Source organism: Populus nigra, chromosome 2 (assembly GCF_951802175.1).
Source record: "Populus nigra chromosome 2, ddPopNigr1.1, whole genome shotgun sequence".
Lineage (NCBI taxonomy): Eukaryota > Viridiplantae > Streptophyta > Magnoliopsida > Malpighiales > Salicaceae > Populus > Populus nigra.
In genome coordinates, this window is record NC_084853.1 from 43,552,323 (window position 1) to 43,571,008 (window position 18,686).

General features: G+C 35.1%; 2 protein-coding genes across 5 annotated transcripts; one reads left to right on the top strand and one right to left on the bottom strand.

The window, feature by feature from the left end:
• The first annotated feature begins 2,970 nt into the window (after positions 1–2,970).
• LOC133682394 (SKP1-like protein 21) lies at positions 2,971–11,460 on the top strand. 4 transcript variants are annotated; one of them, XR_009836682.1, is made up of 11 exons: positions 2,971–3,460; positions 3,605–3,784; positions 4,344–4,568; positions 4,785–4,976; positions 5,058–5,168; positions 5,280–5,358; positions 6,221–6,324; positions 6,427–6,608; positions 7,221–7,354; positions 8,004–8,149; positions 11,115–11,460. XR_009836682.1 is itself a non-coding variant. In XM_062105723.1 (10 exons), exons 2-10 carry the CDS (start codon positions 3,749–3,751, stop codon positions 8,024–8,026), a joined length of 1,086 nt encoding a protein of 361 aa, XP_061961707.1. In that variant the 5' UTR covers positions 2,971–3,460; positions 3,605–3,748; the 3' UTR covers positions 8,027–8,416. The 4 variants fall into 4 exon arrangements, 2 of the variants coding, with proteins under 2 accessions (XP_061961707.1, XP_061961708.1); XR_009836681.1 differs by lacking the exon at positions 11,115–11,460 and adding an exon at positions 8,544–8,834; XM_062105723.1 differs by lacking the exon at positions 11,115–11,460 and having other exon boundaries at positions 8,004–8,416.
• On the bottom strand, positions 9,001–16,971 carry LOC133682393 (signal peptide peptidase-like 4). Its single transcript, XM_062105722.1, has 14 exons — positions 16,716–16,971; positions 15,903–16,061; positions 15,672–15,783; positions 15,033–15,152; positions 14,695–14,846; positions 14,399–14,581; positions 13,501–13,535; positions 12,634–12,796; positions 12,019–12,072; positions 11,486–11,578; positions 11,251–11,393; positions 10,723–10,793; positions 9,933–10,016; positions 9,001–9,355 (listed from the first exon to the last, which is right to left on the bottom strand). Exons 1-14 carry the CDS (start codon positions 16,848–16,850, stop codon positions 9,243–9,245), a joined length of 1,617 nt encoding a protein of 538 aa, XP_061961706.1. The 5' UTR covers positions 16,851–16,971; the 3' UTR covers positions 9,001–9,242.
• Between the last annotated feature and the right edge of the window lie 1,715 nt (positions 16,972–18,686).

Genomic DNA, 18,686 nt, shown 5'->3' on the forward strand with positions numbered 1-18,686 from the left:
TGGTGGTCCAGTGATTGGTGGTCCAGTGATTTTAGTTTTGAACCAAGAAATTTGCTATTTATATAGTTTTAGGTTCAAGTTTTATGGTTATTTATATGATGGTTACTGAAAGCTTATATGATCATTAATTTTAGAACCCGTAGAATTAATCGAGATACACGTAAGTTTATCCAAATATCAACATTAAACTAAAAAAAACAATATATTTTGGAAGCTATGGAACAACAATTGAGAATCATGTTAACAAGGATAAACCAATTATTTAAGGCTTGGGAAAAAAGGCCAATGAATTTACCATCTACTCCCTCTACAGAGTCGGTCAATAGTAACCAGGGGCATAAGATGGTCCCACGGGAGGAACACCAGCTTGTTAAACTTCACTGGAATTTCCACGATGCAATGGCGATGACCTAATTGGTTGGGTTTACAAGGCAAATCAATTTTTTATTTTCCATAGTACCCAACAACAATATAACCAGTTTTTATATGAAAGGGAAGGCGATCCCATGGTATCAAGAATCGGAGAAGAGAAGAGTCCTTACAAGCTTTTGTAAAATCTTTTCAAATTATCTATGAGAGTGTTTGGAAACACAAGTTAATTTATAGTTTTTAAAAATTTAAATTTTTTTATTAAAAATTAATATTTTTATATGTTTTGGATCGTTTTAATGTACTAATCTTAAAAATAATTTTTTTAAATAAAAAAATATTATTTTAAAATAAAAAATATTTTAAAAAATAATTACACACTCAAATTTGAGAAACCTAATTCATTATATATTGAACATATGGAGTTCTCGTCTCGTAAACTTAAGACAAGCAATGACAGTACTTAAAATACATAAGACCCAGTTTGACGTCCTCTCAAGTCGGGTTAGGGGTCTCTCAAATTCATATCGGTTTAATTGGTCCCTTGGAGGATTGAGAGACGAGATTAAATTTGAGGTTGGAATGCTGAATCCCTATAATTTAGTGGTTGCCTATGGACTGGCCATAATGTAAGAGGAAAATTTGGCTATTACGAAGAGATTATGGAGATCTAGCCCGACAAGAACTCAGGTAAGAAATCCATCTCAATCTTTGCCTAGGATTTATACTAAATCTCTTATAATGAAGAAGAAAAAAGATAAAGGGCTTTGTTTTAAGTATAATGAAAAGCGAACCCCATACCACAAATGTTGTGGACCGAGGATATATTTGATCAAATAAGTTGAAGATTAAACCGAGGAAGGAATTTCTAATATTGCCGGAGATCTTATTGACTAGGGAGTCGGGAGACCCTAAAACCCTAAAAAATACCTTGATAAGGATGAAGGAGAGTCCAACTAACTATTTTTTAATAGAAAAGAAATTCAATTAAAAAAATAAAAAAGCCCAAACGCGGGTTTAGGGCAGCCCACCTACTTGGATCTACTTTTTTATAAGAAAACGTTTTGACGAAGGTGGCCGCTCCTTCAGATAAAAAAATAGGCGACAGGTCACCAAAGATTTAACAAAAGAGGACCTGACAAAGTCCTTGGACTCTTCTCGGCCTGAAGTTGACACCAGTGGGCTAGAAAAGAAAAAGGAACGGATTAGAATTGGCCCATAACTTTAACAGAAAAGGACCTTGAAATAGAAATGGACCCAGCTATCATACTGCCCATTTTTTAATGTGCGTGTGTGTGTGTGTTATCCTGGTGACCTTGAACCAGTAGTAGCTAAGAAATTGTTTCAAGCTTATCGAGTTCCGTCACCAAATTTAAGCCCATGCATATAATCGCTGTGATATCATAGGAAACGCGGTTAAAATCGTTTTATTTTAAAATTTATTTATTTATTTATGTTTTTGTTTTAGTGTGTGATATTAAAAATAATTTTTAAAAAATAAATTTTTTTTATTTTTATATATTTTTAAATAAAAAACTTTTTAAATCGTAACTGTTATTGTATTTCCAAACAAAACCTTATAGGAGCTAAGCTTGTTTAGCATTGTAGTATGTTTTTTAAGTATATTTTATTTAAAATATATTAAAATAATATATTTATTTTTAAAATTTTATTTTTAATATTAACATATCAAAACAATTTATAAATAAAAAAAATAAAAATAAAAAATAAAAAAATCATTTTTTTTTTGGTAAAAATCACTTTCAAACCTCAGAAACAGTCCTGGAGCAAGTAAATAGTAGAGGCCCGTTCATCCAGCAGGTGTTTAATTATCATCTTCTATTTATTTTCGATTTTTTACCTAGCTTGTTATTTCGAATTACATAAATATTTCGTCAGGTATTAATTTTATAATCAATCCCATTTATCATCAAAGTCAAAATCAATGCAATACAAGTTTATATATCCTTATATTATTTTGTCAGGATACATTTCTTTTTGGCTTATACTATATATTTTTGCCAACTCTATGCAGCAGCCATTTTTTTTTAATATAAAAAAATATTCAGACAATAATAACTCGAGTGAACTAATTTAATTTGATTACTTTGTAATTTGGGATTGAAAAATTTTCAACTAACTTGATATGAATTTTAAAAATATATGTTGTCTAATAAGCTCTGTCTTCACTGAACGTTTCAAGTGACACGACGATTGAGAAATTTTGATCACTGAACAACATTGTATATATTGTTCAAATGGTAGAAAAGATGTTTATTCATCGGTGCATGCTTCGCACGTGTCAGTAACTTTGTCTTTTTTTTTATCTATAAAAATACTAATTTTTTCTAAATCCAATTAAAGTATAACAAAAAAGCAAGAGAAAAAAATAGTAAAATACCCTCAGATTCAACCTTTAATTTTCTTGATTTTAAAGACAATGAAGCAATCATACTACATGTAAAAAATGAAATTACACAAGAGCCGTCTTAGCCTTTAATTCTTTTTTGCCTTCAAATAGTATCCATGTAATTCAGCTGTGTAATATATATATATATATTTGAGAGAGAGAGAGAGAGAGTAAAGCATGCCCGTGACTTCAATTTTCAACAATCATAGTATTTTTTTTTTTGAAAGAATAAATGTTTTTTTTTTTCAATTTCAAGCAAAATCAGCTATCCTCAGCATCTCCCGAGCTCAACTGCATTACTTGTATGATTTGTTTTTTTTTTAAAAAATTTACCCAAAAAATTATTTATTTTTTCATAAAATACCAATCCTAAAAACGGGTTAACGCGTGTGCGGCGACGTTTTGCCGGACACGAACGCTTAGACGGCGACACGGCGCGCAACTTTCACTCAGATAAATCGCAAAGTTTCGCAGTCACAATCTTAATTTTCTCTTAACAAATCTCTCTCCCCCCATCTCTCTGTCTCAAAACCTAAAAATTAAAATTCATTCACTCCCCCCTCCCTCCCTCCCTCCCTCCCTCACTCACTCACGCACGCACGCACGCACTATTATCATTTCCGATTTCGCCGCCAACTCCCAAATCTCCCCCCCCCTCTCCCTCTGCCATCCCCCTCTCAGGTACATTAATTTACATGCACATGCATATAAACTAACCGTTAGCTTATTATTCTTTGATTTAGGGTTTAGTTTTATGTTGCTGCATTTTATTTTAACTGTCTTTGGAGATTGAGAACTGATAGGTTAATTTTTTTCTCTTTGAAGGTTTCTTTCTCCCTCTCCAATTTGATGGAGGACCTGGAGTCTTGGATGTTTTTATAGATTTTTAGAAACTTTTAAACGCAGCGTTTTCTAGTCGTCCCCGCACTGCGAGCCAAGGAGATACGTCTTTTGGATATTGTTTGTCAAATGTCAGAAGTTGATATGGCTGTTATTAAACCTGAGGTTTGTCTCCTTTTGCTTTTCTTATTATTTTTAATTTCTTAAAAGAATTTCAACATTCTAATTAAATTTCTGCTTTTATTAGTTTTATCTGCACTTGTTCTCTGCCATTTATGGAGAAAATATCTGTTTTATAATGTGCAATTATCTCTTTCCACTAGGACGGCATATGGTTTGGTTTGAGTTGACTGGTTATCAGTCGTGGAATGTAGGCCTTAACTGTCCATGTAGATGTAAATTGTATGTTCTCTTTTGGCAGCAACATATTCTTGGAATGATGGTAGTAAATTTTGCATGATCAATGCTGAATTGGTGAATACCAACTCATTTCATTGCTTTTTTAAGCTTTTGCAACTAATATTATTCAAGTTAGAAACAAGAGAGTTAAAGCATTGTGTATTTTCTAAGCCCTTTCTATAACAGAAGATTTTATATTGTTGATCCACGATCTCTTGTTTATTCGAGCTTCTTCTTGAAGTCCCTGTTTTATTGTGGGGCTCTATTCTGTGTTATAATGAGGAATTATTCAAAAGACTCAAACCATGCTGCTATCTGTTGTCAGATGATGAAATCATATATCTGGATACAGACCACGGATGGTGCAATTCAGCAAGTGGAACAAGAAGTTGCCATGTTTTGCCCTATGATATGTCAGGAAGTAATACAAAAGGGAATGGGATCCTCTAAGAATTGTGCTATATCTCTACCTCAACGAGTCAGTCCTGCCATGCTTAGCCTAATTCTTGATTACTGTAGATTTCATCAAGTTGCTGGCCGCTCTAACAAGGTTTCTTCACATTTCTGGCATCTCATATGCTGTTTGTTGGCTTTACATTTGTTTCTTGCTCTCAGTAGTTGATGTCAGAAGTACATGTTAAATGGGAAAACTTGAACCGATCATTTACATGTCCAGGGAGCTGCTAGTTCATAAAAGTTCTAGAAGATGAAATAGCATAGGTGTAGCACAACTTACCCTAGTCTGTTGTGTTTTTCTTGTGTGTAGGAACGCAAGTCTTTTGATGAGAAGTTTGTTCGAATGGACACAAAGAGGCTTTGTGAGTTGACTTCTGCTGCTGACAGCCTCCAGTTAAAGCCTTTGGTTGATCTTACTAGTCGCGCACTTGCTCGAATCATTGAAGGGAAAACCCCTGAGGAGATACGTGAGATATTTCATTTGCCTGATGATCTAACAGAGGTGTCTGGTACTTGTGAGAACTGTGTGTAGCATGACTTTTTCATACACGCTGTGATTTTAACTTTGGTCCCACTGATTTAGGAAGAGAAGCTAGAGCCTTTGAAGAACACAACTGATGATCCACGGATCCGACTTTTAAATCGGTTGTATGCAAAGAAGAGGAAAGAACTAAAAGAGAGAGAGAAACTAAAGGTTTTCTTTTCTGTCCAAACTTTCTCCTTCGAGTATTGATACTTTCATCAGTCTTAATCCTAATCAAACTGCTAGTTGTGGATTGTGATTGGGTTGGGCCTTCCATTGCAGGATGTTGATGCTGAAGAGGAGCATGTGGATGACCGCTCAGTTGATGACCTCTTGTCTTTTATCAATGGAGGAGATGGAGGTATGCTCAAGTTTTGTTCTACTGTAACTTGTCTTTCTCCTGATTCCTAAACCATTTTCTATCTTCATGATGTAAATGCTGAGGTTTGATAATATAATCCCAAACCTGCCAGTGAATATGACAATGCCATATCATAGAGTATAAAAACTAGGAAATATCTGTTTGTAGTTTGTACGGCATTACTTGAAAAGAAAATAAGTAGAATGGATGTTTCAATCTAGAAATTTGTTCTTTCAACTCCTATTTGGAATAGAATGAGTAGAGACTTCTAGGTTCAAGAAAATCAGGGCAAGAAATTTTATGTTCTCCAATGATTGTTTCATTTTTGTTAGTGGTGTCTGATTTGGATGATAACAAATGCAAAGAGGAGTGTGAGAGCTTGGCAGGACTTAAGTAATAAAGATATATGTACTGGTACACCTTGATAGAAATGCACGCAGCTTCTTATTGAACATTTGAGTTTTATGGGATTGGCATTGCTGTAATTTTCTTGGTTGATCATATTCTTAAAGGGACCTGGACTTGATTCTTCATCTGTGTTATTCATATAATTTCTAGTTATTTCTGGATTTTTTGTTGCACAGTATTGGTGTATGGAATTGTACTTTTGTTAAAGATTCAGTATAATCTACCTGATAGTGCAAATAATTTAGTGACTACCAAGCATATATAAAAGCATTTCAAGTTTCAAACGATGAATTGCTGTTGTAAATTTCTTGGTGTGCTTAGATGATCAGAACAATACCTTTGACACATTATTGTATGTCTGTTTTTAGTGACTTTTAGTCTATATATATATATATATATATCTATTTCATATGCTCTTGAAGGCCTAACTGGGGGCAAGAAATTTTCTTCTCAGATTCTAAAGGGATTAAAACTTCCAAGAATAAAAAGAAGAACAGAAAAAGAAAAGATCTGCAAAAGTGTGCCCCTTCAAATGAAGCCATTGAAACGCCTAAAAAGGTTGGGCCACCTTGTTCCCATCTTCCCATCTTCCCATCCCTTATCTTTTAAAGTAATGGGTTCCAGCAATAGTCAAGCTTCTTTTTTGTCACAATTTCTCAGGAGTCAAACGCTGCTAGTTCTCTATGCCATAATGCCGAGGTCGATCGCGAATTACAGTCCAGTCTTGGTGAGAAATTAAAGTTACAAGATGCGGCAGGTGAAAGTTTTGCACCTACAGTGGAGTTTGATGATGTTGATATTGATGATGAGATAGATCCAGCTTTAAAAGAAGAAATTGATAGGTGAGCTTGGACATGGATTATTAATGTATTTTATAAACTGTATGCTCACACACACACACACACACGTGTGTGTGTGTGTGTGTTGGTGTATATATATATATATTTAATCTTAAAACAGGGTACTCTTTTCCTATTTTGGTAAATAATGTTTGCTAGTTTTTCCTTTTTTCCACATTTTCTACACTTGACCAATTGTGATGTGAAGTTAAAAGATCACCTACTTGTTTGTGTGGTCTGCGTACTGACCATTTCCAGCAGTATTTGTTCATGCCTTCAATAGCATTGTTTAAAAGTAAGATGATGTGATTCATATTTGGTCAATGAGAACTTACCATGGCAATTATTTGGGCATTCAAATTATTTGTATGTATTATATTTTGAAGCTTCTGGATTACATATTGCAGCCTTTAAGTCTTTTGAATATTCCACATGATGTTACTGGTTGAGCTTTCACATATGGTCATTTCCTGTTGATAATACTGTGGATCGGAAAGAATATTACACCCTTCTTTGCACTCTCCTCCATACCATGGTCTTGACCTAATTTTGTTGCATTTGACATGAATATTAGTACTTTCAGGTTTGGTATTCCATAATATCTTTTTTCCCCAGGGAGGTTGAAGATTTTGCTCGAATACTAAATTCAGATTGGCCTGAAAGGATGCAGGAGCTTCTATCTTTGGGTCAAGAGAGGAGACTGACACATTTATCTGTTAATGGCAATGGTGCCTTGAAAGGACATGCAAGTATGCCCTCTTTTCCTTTGTGACTTAAAGTTCCTCTTGCATGTGGTGATTTTGTTCTCTGGAATGTCCTATTCTTTGTGTATTGGTAGTTGCCTACTTTAATGCTAGCATTTGGTTTCTTCCTCTTCCTGTAATTTGATTTGCGGGATCGGAGATTCAAATTGTTAGTTAATGGTATTACCCAAACTGTATTCCATGTGAATTTCCACTCCCACCCATTACATGCATGGTTTGGACCATTTTGTGTTTGCTATATTCCTTAAGAATCTTGTCATTTTAGTCTGCATGATTGGAAAATTGGAAGTTCTTGTCTTGACTTGGTTGTTTTATCCAGTGACATTTGTTCAAGTCTTGCAACAATGTGATTCTTGAAATCTCAATTCACCTGACTTTGTACTTTTTAGTGGGCACCATGAGTTTGTCATCTGAAATCAGAAAAACCAATATGTTTGAGCAGATGTCTGGAACCTAAGGTTTCAGTTGAATAATGAGCTCCCATAGTTTGTTAATGGATAGATAGGATAAAGCATTATCTGTTAAAATGTTTATTAAACAATGCCAGCAGCATTACTTGAACCTTAATCCATTATAGCCACCATGATCATCATGTTCCTCGGTGACTAATTAAATGATTTGTTTGGATGGGGAGGACCAGATCCTGGGCAGAAATGAATATTCCAGTATGGATTCTCTCTCGGACGGCCGATGGCTGGAACAATTTTGACCAGATCCTAATGCAGGTAGCATTGACGGCAACAAAAAGAGGATTGCATTGTCATTGATGTGAATTCACATGTAAGTCTTTTTCTATTTATTTTTTGATTCTTTTTTTCATAAAAGGAAAAGTAGAAAGAATTGCCTGTGCTTTTTAGGAGGCAATTTGATTGTAGGGGCAACATTTGTACTTTAAGAGAAGGAATAAAAATGCAAAAGCTGTTCCATGAGCCAGCTCTGCTCAATTGTTATTATCTGGTGTGGGGTGGTTGTGCTGTCTGTTAATGGAAAGAAACTGGCTGTGATGTTATTTGTCAAGGAATAGTGATCATCTTTCCCAGCTGAGAATCGTCTTCTCTCTCTCTCTCTCACACACACACACTCCCGAACTTGAAGAGATATTTTTACCTGTTCAATGATTTGGCAGAAATTCCTCTGCTCAGAATGACATTTTTGATGGTTGTAATTGCTTTAGGCTTTTTTGTGGTGTGCATAGATGATGGACCATAGAGCACAGGTTGATGCGCGCCATGGAGTCTTCTAAGAAGTATTTTTTGTATAGTTGTAGAATAGCAACCACAACGTGGGATGGGGGGGGGGGGGGGATGGAAGATATAGATGATAACAATTTCTGGTCATGACTTGCATCTTTGAACTTTTTAATTCTGGAACACTCATATTAACCGGTAAATGCTGAATCGAGTATCCTAGTGGAAATCATGCTGAAATAAAAAGGAATGATTCTGCATGCCGTTTAAATAGGCCAGACTTGCATGTTCTTAAGCCGGGGGTGAGTTTACGCCTCACCAAGTTGTGCTACTCGGGGGGGATAGAGTCGATGCTTGAATAATCGACTCCCAGATTGGCTTCTTGTGATGAAATTAAGTCTATACGATAATATAAATAACAAGACATGTTGGACTAAGCGGAAGTTTAAGAGCGCTGGGAACTAAAGTAGTTCGATTATGCAATATCGGCACGAGATCAGCTGCTAATCTGAGCGGAGATAAAGATCCTTCGCAACTAGTCAAGCTAATTTTACTCACACTTCGGTTCCCAGGCGGTTAATGGCTAAAAACATTACAAGCTCTCCTAAAACTTATACAGGTAACATTTACGAGCTCCTTGTGTATACTAAACTAAAACCAGAACAGCTAGACATGCTTGTATTTTATTATTGTGAGCCAGGAGGTTGAAATTGGATGTGCGGGCAGTGCCTTTCAGGTTCTCCCATTGTCCATAATGTTTTGAGATCACCTCGTTGCCTTCCCAACGTCAGAAACGTACCTGCATTCATGATTAAAGAATTAATCTCATGCGAATCATGTAGACAAACAAGAATGGCCACTTAAGGAGGCCATTTCTGTAATTCCCCTATACGAAACAGGCCAATGCTTGATTTGTTTTTTGTTTTTGGTTTTTGGTGATCTAGACCATTTAAGCATTTTGCTCCATGTTATCCCTTGAACTTCAAATACTCATTCTTGATTGATAAATGTCAATGCTTGATTTAGTCAAGGAAGGGATGAGTTTTGAGCAAATGCTCTGATGGTATTTCGGCTGCTCAGGGTCCCTCCAGTTTCAGCTGGCAATTGCCTAGGGTCCTTCAACTTCAGCTGGCCTAAATACATTTTCAAACCAGGGTGGTGCACTTTTGCATGCAAAGGAAATGCTTACGTGGCCCAAGTGAAAGCTTGCAAAGCAATTGCCACTACTGTTTGCCAAGAGTAATACGGGTAATTTCTGGACCTCCACTTGGAGCGAGGTGATGTAGAAACTTATTTTAAACTATAAACCTCTCCACTAAAGGGGAATTACCCATGGGCTTCACCCAATGGTTGTGTTGCTGCTGCTTAGTACTTACCAAGGGTGAATGGAACAATGTAAAGCAAAGCTGGCTGGCCATGCCCATCCATCATGTTCAAAGCCAAGTATGTTATTAGGAGACCTGCACATTAACAAATTGTGGATAGTGATGGTGGCGGTCATTAATTACAAAAACATAAAACACCCACAAAGTCAGTCACAAAGCAACATTCATTTTTTATATACTGCTTCAGAGAAACTTGTTTCCTATAAACCATGCTTAGTTTCAAACTATATGATCCATCCTAGGAGAATTTACACCAACAAATTCTTAACTGGATATTGACCTTGATCTCTTGCAGTAGCCTTAATCTCTGGTGGTATATAGTGCAGAAATATATGAACATCTTGTCTTTTTTATTTAAGGTTGCCAAACTATATCACACTACTTGAAACCCCTTCGAAACATGAAAACTGTTTGCAACTGCCTCTATATGTTTCATCATCGCATGATGCAGCTCTTATTAAGCAGTGGTGATGATCCAAGTTTAATGTGGGCAACACATGAATGAGTGTGTAAGAGCTATGGAAATTTTATGTTGTCTTTCTTTATCTCCTCCTCACAAGTAGAGTTCAATGCATGCTATAATTTCCTAAAATCCTTTTGCACAGGTGGTGAAACATACTTGTATACGGCTCATAGATGCATCCCATTCATAATTTCTATCAGTTGCTTTTAACTACCAGCTTTCCATGCTTGAATAACACATAATGAACTACAATGTTAAAAGTTATCTTATGAACCACAGTGACGTGTCCAGGTCCATCCACTTTAGCTTTTGGCATACCTAAACCATAAGCAGTCATTGCCCACAAGAAGTATCCGGCTCGAAGATTCTTCTTTGCAAGCCAATCATATCTGCAAAATGACCAGCACTACTCAACTTACAAGCAGTTAAAACATCATATCAAATCCCAGTCTGTCAAAACATATCAAAGTAAAAACATCCATAAGTATTATGACGAGAATAGGCCTTGTATAGTTCATGGGCCAAGCATCATAGCCCATTCCACTTTCATCTGGTCAAAATATGGTTTGTTTGACAATAATTTCATGGCCTTACAACTTAAGAGGGAAAAAGAGAGAGAGAGAGAGGCAATTTCCAATTAAAGAATGAGTGTTTCTACATAATCATGGCTATACCATTCTGAAATCTTATCAATTTCAGGCCTGCTACAGGTAACCAGAAAGGCAGGACAAGAAGGAAGCTGACAACAATGATAGTCACTTCTGGAGAAATGGAATACTTGCATTTTCAAGGGAATTAAGGGACATTGTCATCAGCTGAGTTAGTTATATGGATTAAGATTCAAACCTCAATGAAAAAGCTACAAGCAATCCTGGTAAGATGATGTCACCAAACCCAATTATGCTATAGCCACCCCAAGGATCAAACATCCGTGGGATTTTCAGTAGCATTGGTATACCATCCTCTCCACTCTTATCACCACGAGCTACCTGTAAGAAGAGGAAAGACGTGAAGATTTGCATTTTCTATTAATATATACATTCATTACCAGGATCATTTAGCAGGCCTCACCACAACTTACCACTATCATCACACTCTCCTTGAACCACCATTTGGAAACAAAAACCCAGAAGATGTCATACAAAAAGGCACAACTTAGAAGAACTGTTCCAACCTGACCATTATTATTATTTTTTAAACCAGAAGAAAAGAAACTGCATCAAAATCAGCATATTGAATAATGAATCATAGTAGTTAAAATGCATTTGTTCACCACTATTTATCAAGTACATCAAGATCTTCTAGCATAATGTACTTGTGTTAGTTATTGATTTATATGCCATCAAATTCTTTGTATCATGAATTTTAACTTGGCCAAGATGTTATATCCCATTCCTATGGAATATGACCTCTTGCAATTTATAGTATTAAGCTGGAGTTAGATGTAACAAGGATTAAAAGCATGTTTCTGGAGATGAGAACAACAAATAACAATATGATGACAGGAACAGACCCAAACCTAGATGACATTAAAAGGCTATCAATGAAAACAAATAAGGTAGCACTAGAACTGTGCAGTGGGAAAACAAACTAATAGAATGACTTTTTGATCACCTTGAGATTGGGCACACGAACAATCTGAAGAACAGTAATGATCAGAGCAATACCCTGATTGATGCAAGAAAAAAGGAGAAATATCAGTTGGCCTGTTCCAATCAATTTGCAATGATATGGAGAAGGTGAAGAGGAAAAGATAAAACAAATTAGAACCTTCAACATTTGAAGGTACAAAGACAAATAAACTAATTCTATTGCAAATACTTCCATAATAATGGAAGCGTTACATCTTTAACTAACTCATGTTAGTGCTTCACTAGTAAAATCTGATATTCAGTTACAAATTCTATACATGCTTCTGAATGTCACCATTAAACCATATTATTGCTAGTACTGTAATCAAGTTTGTACAATTTAGACATGACATTAAAGATATTGCCCATTCACCTTTTCTACTTATTTGTGCTCGCTATTAGTAGAGAGATTATTGGCTTGATGATGGTGGTATCTATTTAAGGGAGGGGAAACAAACATTATGCTTTCCATATAGGATAGCAATTTAAAACCATAGGCAGCCTAGTGGTTGTGTTCTATGGCATGGAACTTCACAAACTATGTATGCATGAAGAGAACAGCAGCAAGATGAATGGGAGTGAAAAAAAATTGTCTTACAAGGATATCTTGACCAATCCAAGCAAAGGAGACACGGCGGAAAACTGCCCAAACAACAGCAAATGCTATGCAGAAAGGAGAGACTGCCAAAGTCAGATATGAGACAGCTCCAAAGAAGGGAACTTTAATAAATGATTCTCCAGCAGGTTGAAACCATCTGAAACTATAATTGTTAGCTGTCAGTTATATGTTCCACGGGAACTTTGAAAAAACAAAGGAACTTAACAAATGTAGTAAAAGACAAGAATGGAAGAGTAACTAACAAAAAAATACAAGTAATGTTGCTGAAAGAGGATAACATAATTCTTATACTGTAGGTACTGGAAAAAAAAATCCCAAAGTCAGTTGTTTGGCCACATTTAGTGTTGCATAAAGCAATTGCCACATTTTTAAAAAAAATAAATCCATGATTATCGATGGTCCTCAGACTAATTTTATCAAGAAACAGTAAACACCGTGGCAAGTTAACACTGAAGGGCTGTCACACAGATAATCATTTTTCTAGAACCAACATGCATAACTATTAGGGGTACAGTAAAATGAGCTCTTAAGAAAATAGTCCAAGATCTGGAAAGATCAAGACTCGCTGAGTTCTTTTAATTTTTCTTTTCATATACAGTTCCAATAGTAAATAATTAAGAGACAAGCCCATAGTAATGAATGATAAAAATGCTAGGGTGCGGGTGCTCAGCTAACAAGACAAAATCCCAATAGAGTGCCAACATAATCAAGTAGTAGAGGAAAATAAAAAAATGTTTGAAGAAGTCATGCTTCTTGTCCTTTTATTCTCATCACACGGATAAAAATTCGAACACAAAACAATTATGTTGAGAATTAAAATGCAGAAAGGGAAAAGAATACACATACCATGATAATAAAGCAACCAAGCAAGTTTGCAAGCCCTATAAGCATGAAGAGATTTCAAGGTTCAACATTCACAGTAAAAAAAACTTCAGAATGATGCAATCTGAATCAACAAATTGAAGCAAAGCTTGAAAGATTTATGGAAACTTAGGCACTTAGACTTGCCCCACGTTTCACCAATAAATTGTCTATTTGATGATTGAGAAAGAAATAAGACAAACATCATTGAAAATAATTTTTCATGGCATATCAGGCAAGGTTCCCCTTCGATAAAAATTGAATTGCTTTCATTAACACAATTGGACATTTTCAAATTAATTAATTCCTACAATTTGATGCCTCACAAATCAGAAATCCTAGAGACCTTTGATCAAATTTGCTTCTCTGACAACACTATACATCACTTCTAGTCCTAAACATGGATTAAAAAGTGTTCAGACAACGCAAGTTCCAAAGAACTAATGCCTTTAAAAATGTATAGTGTAGAATATAGTACATTACAGGCTTGAACAATGAAAAAAATAAATAAAGAATGAAAAGAGACCTTTGCAACCAGTTTAGACCTATCTTTCAGTGACAATCATAAACTGAAATGTGAAACCAGTAAAAAAATAATCATGATAGCAAGCTAGTGTAATGACAAAATTTGATTAGACCTCAATAAGATCTCAGAATAAAATGCAGATTTAAAAAGGAGAGTAGATAGATCTAGAAAAGGGTGATTGGAACTCCTAGAAAAACCTGAAACTTTTAAGCAAGTTAGAAATAGGGGATAACACCAAGTAAAATCAAGAATCCTTGCATACAAGTTTACATATGGATGCCTGTGTCTAAAAAAATAAATAAAGATGGCAGGTACATCGATAAAAAAGAATTAAGAATCAAAATGTAGCTGACCCACCTCCACTCCCCCAATGCAGAACAGAACCACCAGAACCTCAATAAACCAGTATGACATAAGCTTGTAAAGCATAATCAAGAAACATGAAGCAATCACGACAAAGAGAATTGCAGATGCTGTGTTGATGTTAACAATACCACTAGAGCGAACACCATCCATATCTATAAATTCATCCGAACCATCCTGCAAGCACAATGTCAATTGCTTATCACTTGAAAAAACCAGGGATCTAAACCACCAAGGATTATGCTCGACAGGAATTGCAAAAATTTATTTGTCTAGATGCCCAAAATGACCTTTAATAGCTTATCCTGCTCTATAGCAGCTTCCCTAGCACTCCACGCGGACCAATAAGAAGCACATAAAATGGTGCCAACAGCCATGAGCCATAAGAACACTTCTGCAACATCTACCACTGGACGTCGTGGAGAGTATAACTGCACTTTAACTGAGGAAGGGAACATATGGAAGTGCAAACAAATGAATGCCCCATTCAAACAAATGCCAAGTTTGCATATTAAGGTTTAATAACGATGCAACTGATTTCATGTACAATTGCATCTGAAGAAATGAAAAGGCATATCCAACTGTGCTCCTGATAAAAGGGAATGAATGAATATTAAGAAATGCAAACCTGTGGAGCTGCTCGTCAAATATTTTTCCAAGCTTGCACCAGCATCTTGTGGGAGCATGACAGCAGCAATGCCAATCTTTACATCAGTTTCATTGACTTCACAAACCATCTTGAAGAGTTCTACAGAAGAAAGTTCCAAGAGTAAATCATGAAACCAAAAATGCAAACATGACCAGTATTGACTTTTGTTCGTAAAGAAGCCATAACTATTTTAAGTTCAACAATTTACTTAGGTGGCACTTGCATGTTCTAAAAATATTTGTTTTACGTTTTTTGAATAAAAAAAGGATTTTGTTGTAGAGACATTTTCGATTGAATAAGAATACAAGTGGAGTTTCTCCTGAGAGTTTTAGTTTTACAGAGTCAAAGCAGCAGAAAATAAATGCATTTTGGAAGTAGCACAAATGAACAAATAACACGAATAACAGCAATTATGAGAATATGGATGCCTGTTGAGAGAGAGAGATCAGTGACACTTGTATACATCAACATAAACAGAACATAAAGAGCTAGACAGATCAGTTATTTTAGTGTTGAGCTCCAAGAGATCTAATGCATGGCAGCATGTGGGCATGCAAGGCAATCGAGAGGGTTTTGAATTGATACACACAGGACGGACAAAATGTCACAAGCAAATACCTGTCCGGTTGTTTATGATAAGAATAGCTGAAGCACCAGCATCTTCAGCAACATTTGCCTTAGCTGTGAAGCTACAGTTACCTCGGTGAGCCAAGATCACCTCCCCTGAAAGCTACCCGGCAGCAAGAAAGTCCAAATTATAAAATAATGAATAAATGAACACTATTTTGAGCAATTAATTAAAATTTGAGCAAGATAAACTCTACAAATAGATCAGAAGTTAAAAAAAACCTTATTTCTGGGTTTGCTGCAACAATCAGGAGGGTCAGCCAGAGCAAGTATAGATAAATTCGCATGTTTTTCCTTAGATTCCAAAGTGAGGCCAAAACGAGCACCAACACCAACATACTCAATGTCTTCTACGCCATTAATATAAGTTGGTACTTTGACCTATAAAATAAAATTCAATAACAGGTAAATCAAACGACATTTACAAATGCAAGTAATCATTTTTAATTTCTCCTTCACTATTGAATGAGTAAAAGAAAAACTAAATGGACATTAATTCTTTTTAGATAACAAACGATTCCATCAATTAAAAGAAAAGATTATACAGAAGCGGTTAGGAGCATAAGCCATCCTCAAACGAGCAGAACAAAACTCTGATAAATGTAAAATTAATTTTTTATTTTCAAATTATTTTTGGAACAATTATTTCGTAATATTCAAACAGAAAAAAATGGGAATCATATAAAGCGAATATCCTCTCAAAGTCTACAACTACTATTCATTTTTGAAAAATCAATTGAACGATCAACTGCGTACAACTTTCCCTCCTTTGCTAAGCAACCAAACATAAATCATCATAACAATAAAAAATAAAAATTATAAACACTTCAGTCAATCCAAACGAAACTAATGCAGTTACCACCACTTCGCATCAAAATTGAACTAACAATTCATCGCAAAAATCAGCTGCCTAAAAGTTAACAATTTGCTTCATTTTCCTCTCCTCCAATTTTCTCACCATCCAAACAGAATCAACAGAGAGGATTTGAAGATAAAAATTAAAGTGAAGTAAGGAATTTTTCCTCAAAGCTTTACCAGAACGAAATTATTTTCACAGCCAGGCCGCTTTGGAGCGACGTCGTCCTGGTGCACTATATCACTAGCTGATCCAAAACAAAAGCTTGAAGCTAAAACAACTATAACTACATAAAGATTTTTACAAATATTCATTTCAAACTAAATAATTTGAAGCTTCTTTTTAGGGTTTCAGCAGAAAGAGAGAGAGAGGAGGAGCAGGAAATGTGAAAATGGAGAGAAAGCATGTGTTGTACTTGTCGTTTTAGGAGGGAGACATGATAAAAACGCCGTGTGGCAACCGTTATCGAACTGGTTTACCTATTGTTTTTTCTTTTTGTTGGTAGGTTTGATTAAACGCGTTGCCTAGGCCGTGTTAATCACTCCCCTGAAATTTCATAATAGCCGGTTTCATTTTTATTTTTTTGTTTTTTCGGTCAAAAACACATTTAAGTGTTTGTTTAGTTCGGGAGGGAGCCTCTTGCAAGCAAATTTATTAAACCGGCATATAAACCGGTAATAAGTTAACCTGAGTTTAGTTAAATATAATTTTATTTTATTTTTAAAAATTATAAATAATTTTTTTTAAAAAAAAAAATAAATTATATTTTAATTGAATTGATCATGTCACATGTTAATTCATCATGTAGTCAGATTTTAATAAGTCAATTCTTATTCTAGTTTTTTTAATCAAGTTTCAAGTCAACTCTTGCTAAATTACAATTTAAAAAAATAATTAATATATGTGATTGAAAATGAATTTATATTAAAAATAAGTATGTTATATATATATATATATATATGTGAAATAATAAAGATTAATTTGCTATGAAATATATATTTTATTTGTTAAAATATATATTAAATAATTTTAACAAAAAAATTAAAATAAAAGGTTAAAAATAGAGATATTTAAAGATAACCAAGCATTTATGTCTTGATCATGATATTCAAATAAATAATAATTATATACCATTAATGTCGGACTTTAATACTAAGAGCAATACAGTTATGTACCCAAATAAAAATTCTATAACTTGTATAGATTCTATATTTAAAAATTATTATTTTCACTTCACTCGATTCTATTTATTATCACTAGCAAATTCATCTTATAATGATCGTGGTATCAAAGAATGATTATCCTCTTAACCTTTGTTCACTATTATTAAATTCACACTCCTGATTGGATGAAAGGATTCACAAATAAGATTTAATCCAGAAATAAAGCTTACAGGAGCTTGATGTGAACTCATGACTTATAAGGGAAGAAATGGAAGGCTTTTTGTTTTTGTTTTTTTCTCTAAAATTAATAGCTTTTGTTAAAAACGTCACAACAAGACATTGACCTACCACACCGGTGGTTTTGCCAACTTACCGAAAGTCGTTGATAAAAGCAAAGCGCGTGGGACTGTATTTAATCTTCAATCAAAGATTACCGGCGACTGTCTACAGAGGTGAAAACGTACGTATATGCCGTACATATAGGACGGCGGGATTAAATTATTGCCTTCCTTTTATTCTTCTGTGACCGAATCCATGTAAGCCGGTAAACGTGGCAAATAAATATTGCATTGTAAATATTAAGAAAATGTTTTTTCTTTATTTCATTTGAAGTGTACCAATATTATCTGGACACGTATTACGGTCACCGGATCTGAAAGTACTGTCAGTACAAAGACTTTTCGTTAGGCATACGGCACTAGAACTAAGAAAGTGGGTCCCTCACATGAATAACATGTCTGGTCGCTGGTCAGCTCTTCGTTCACACGTGCACCATCGGTGTTGGTGGAATCACATGTGGGCTTTATTAATTTGTGTGGACCCAGCAGGGCCTGTATTTTGGAGAATGTGTTAGGTGATGATGGAATGGGCTTTAAGCCCATTTAGCTTGCATGGATAAAATAATGGTATCTTTACCCCCGCCATTTTCCCCTAAGGAATCACCCAAAGGCAAAATACATCAAAGTTTAAACCAGCAGTCTCACTCAA

Bases quoted from the DNA above. Each gene is read 5' to 3' on its own strand.
- LOC133682394 (XM_062105723.1), top strand. From the start codon at position 3,749: ATGTCAGAAGTTGATATGGCTGTTATTAAACCTGAG. The intron at 3,785-4,343 runs GTTTGTCTCCTT...ATCTGTTGTCAG, and splicing joins TGGCTGTTATTAAACCTGAG to ATGATGAAATCATATATCTG. The intron at 5,169-5,279 runs GTTTTCTTTTCT...CTTCCATTGCAG, and splicing joins AAGAGAGAGAGAAACTAAAG to GATGTTGATGCTGAAGAGGA.
- LOC133682393 (XM_062105722.1), bottom strand. From the start codon at position 16,850: ATGAATATTTGTAAAAATCTTTATGTAGTTATAGTTGTTTTAGCTTCA. The intron at 15,784-15,902 runs GTTTTTTTTAAC...GCTGCCGGGTAG, and splicing joins GCAGCAAACCCAGAAATAAG to CTTTCAGGGGAGGTGATCTT. The intron at 12,073-12,633 runs GTAAGACAATTT...TGCATCAATCAG, and splicing joins GGATTGGTCAAGATATCCTT to GGTATTGCTCTGATCATTAC.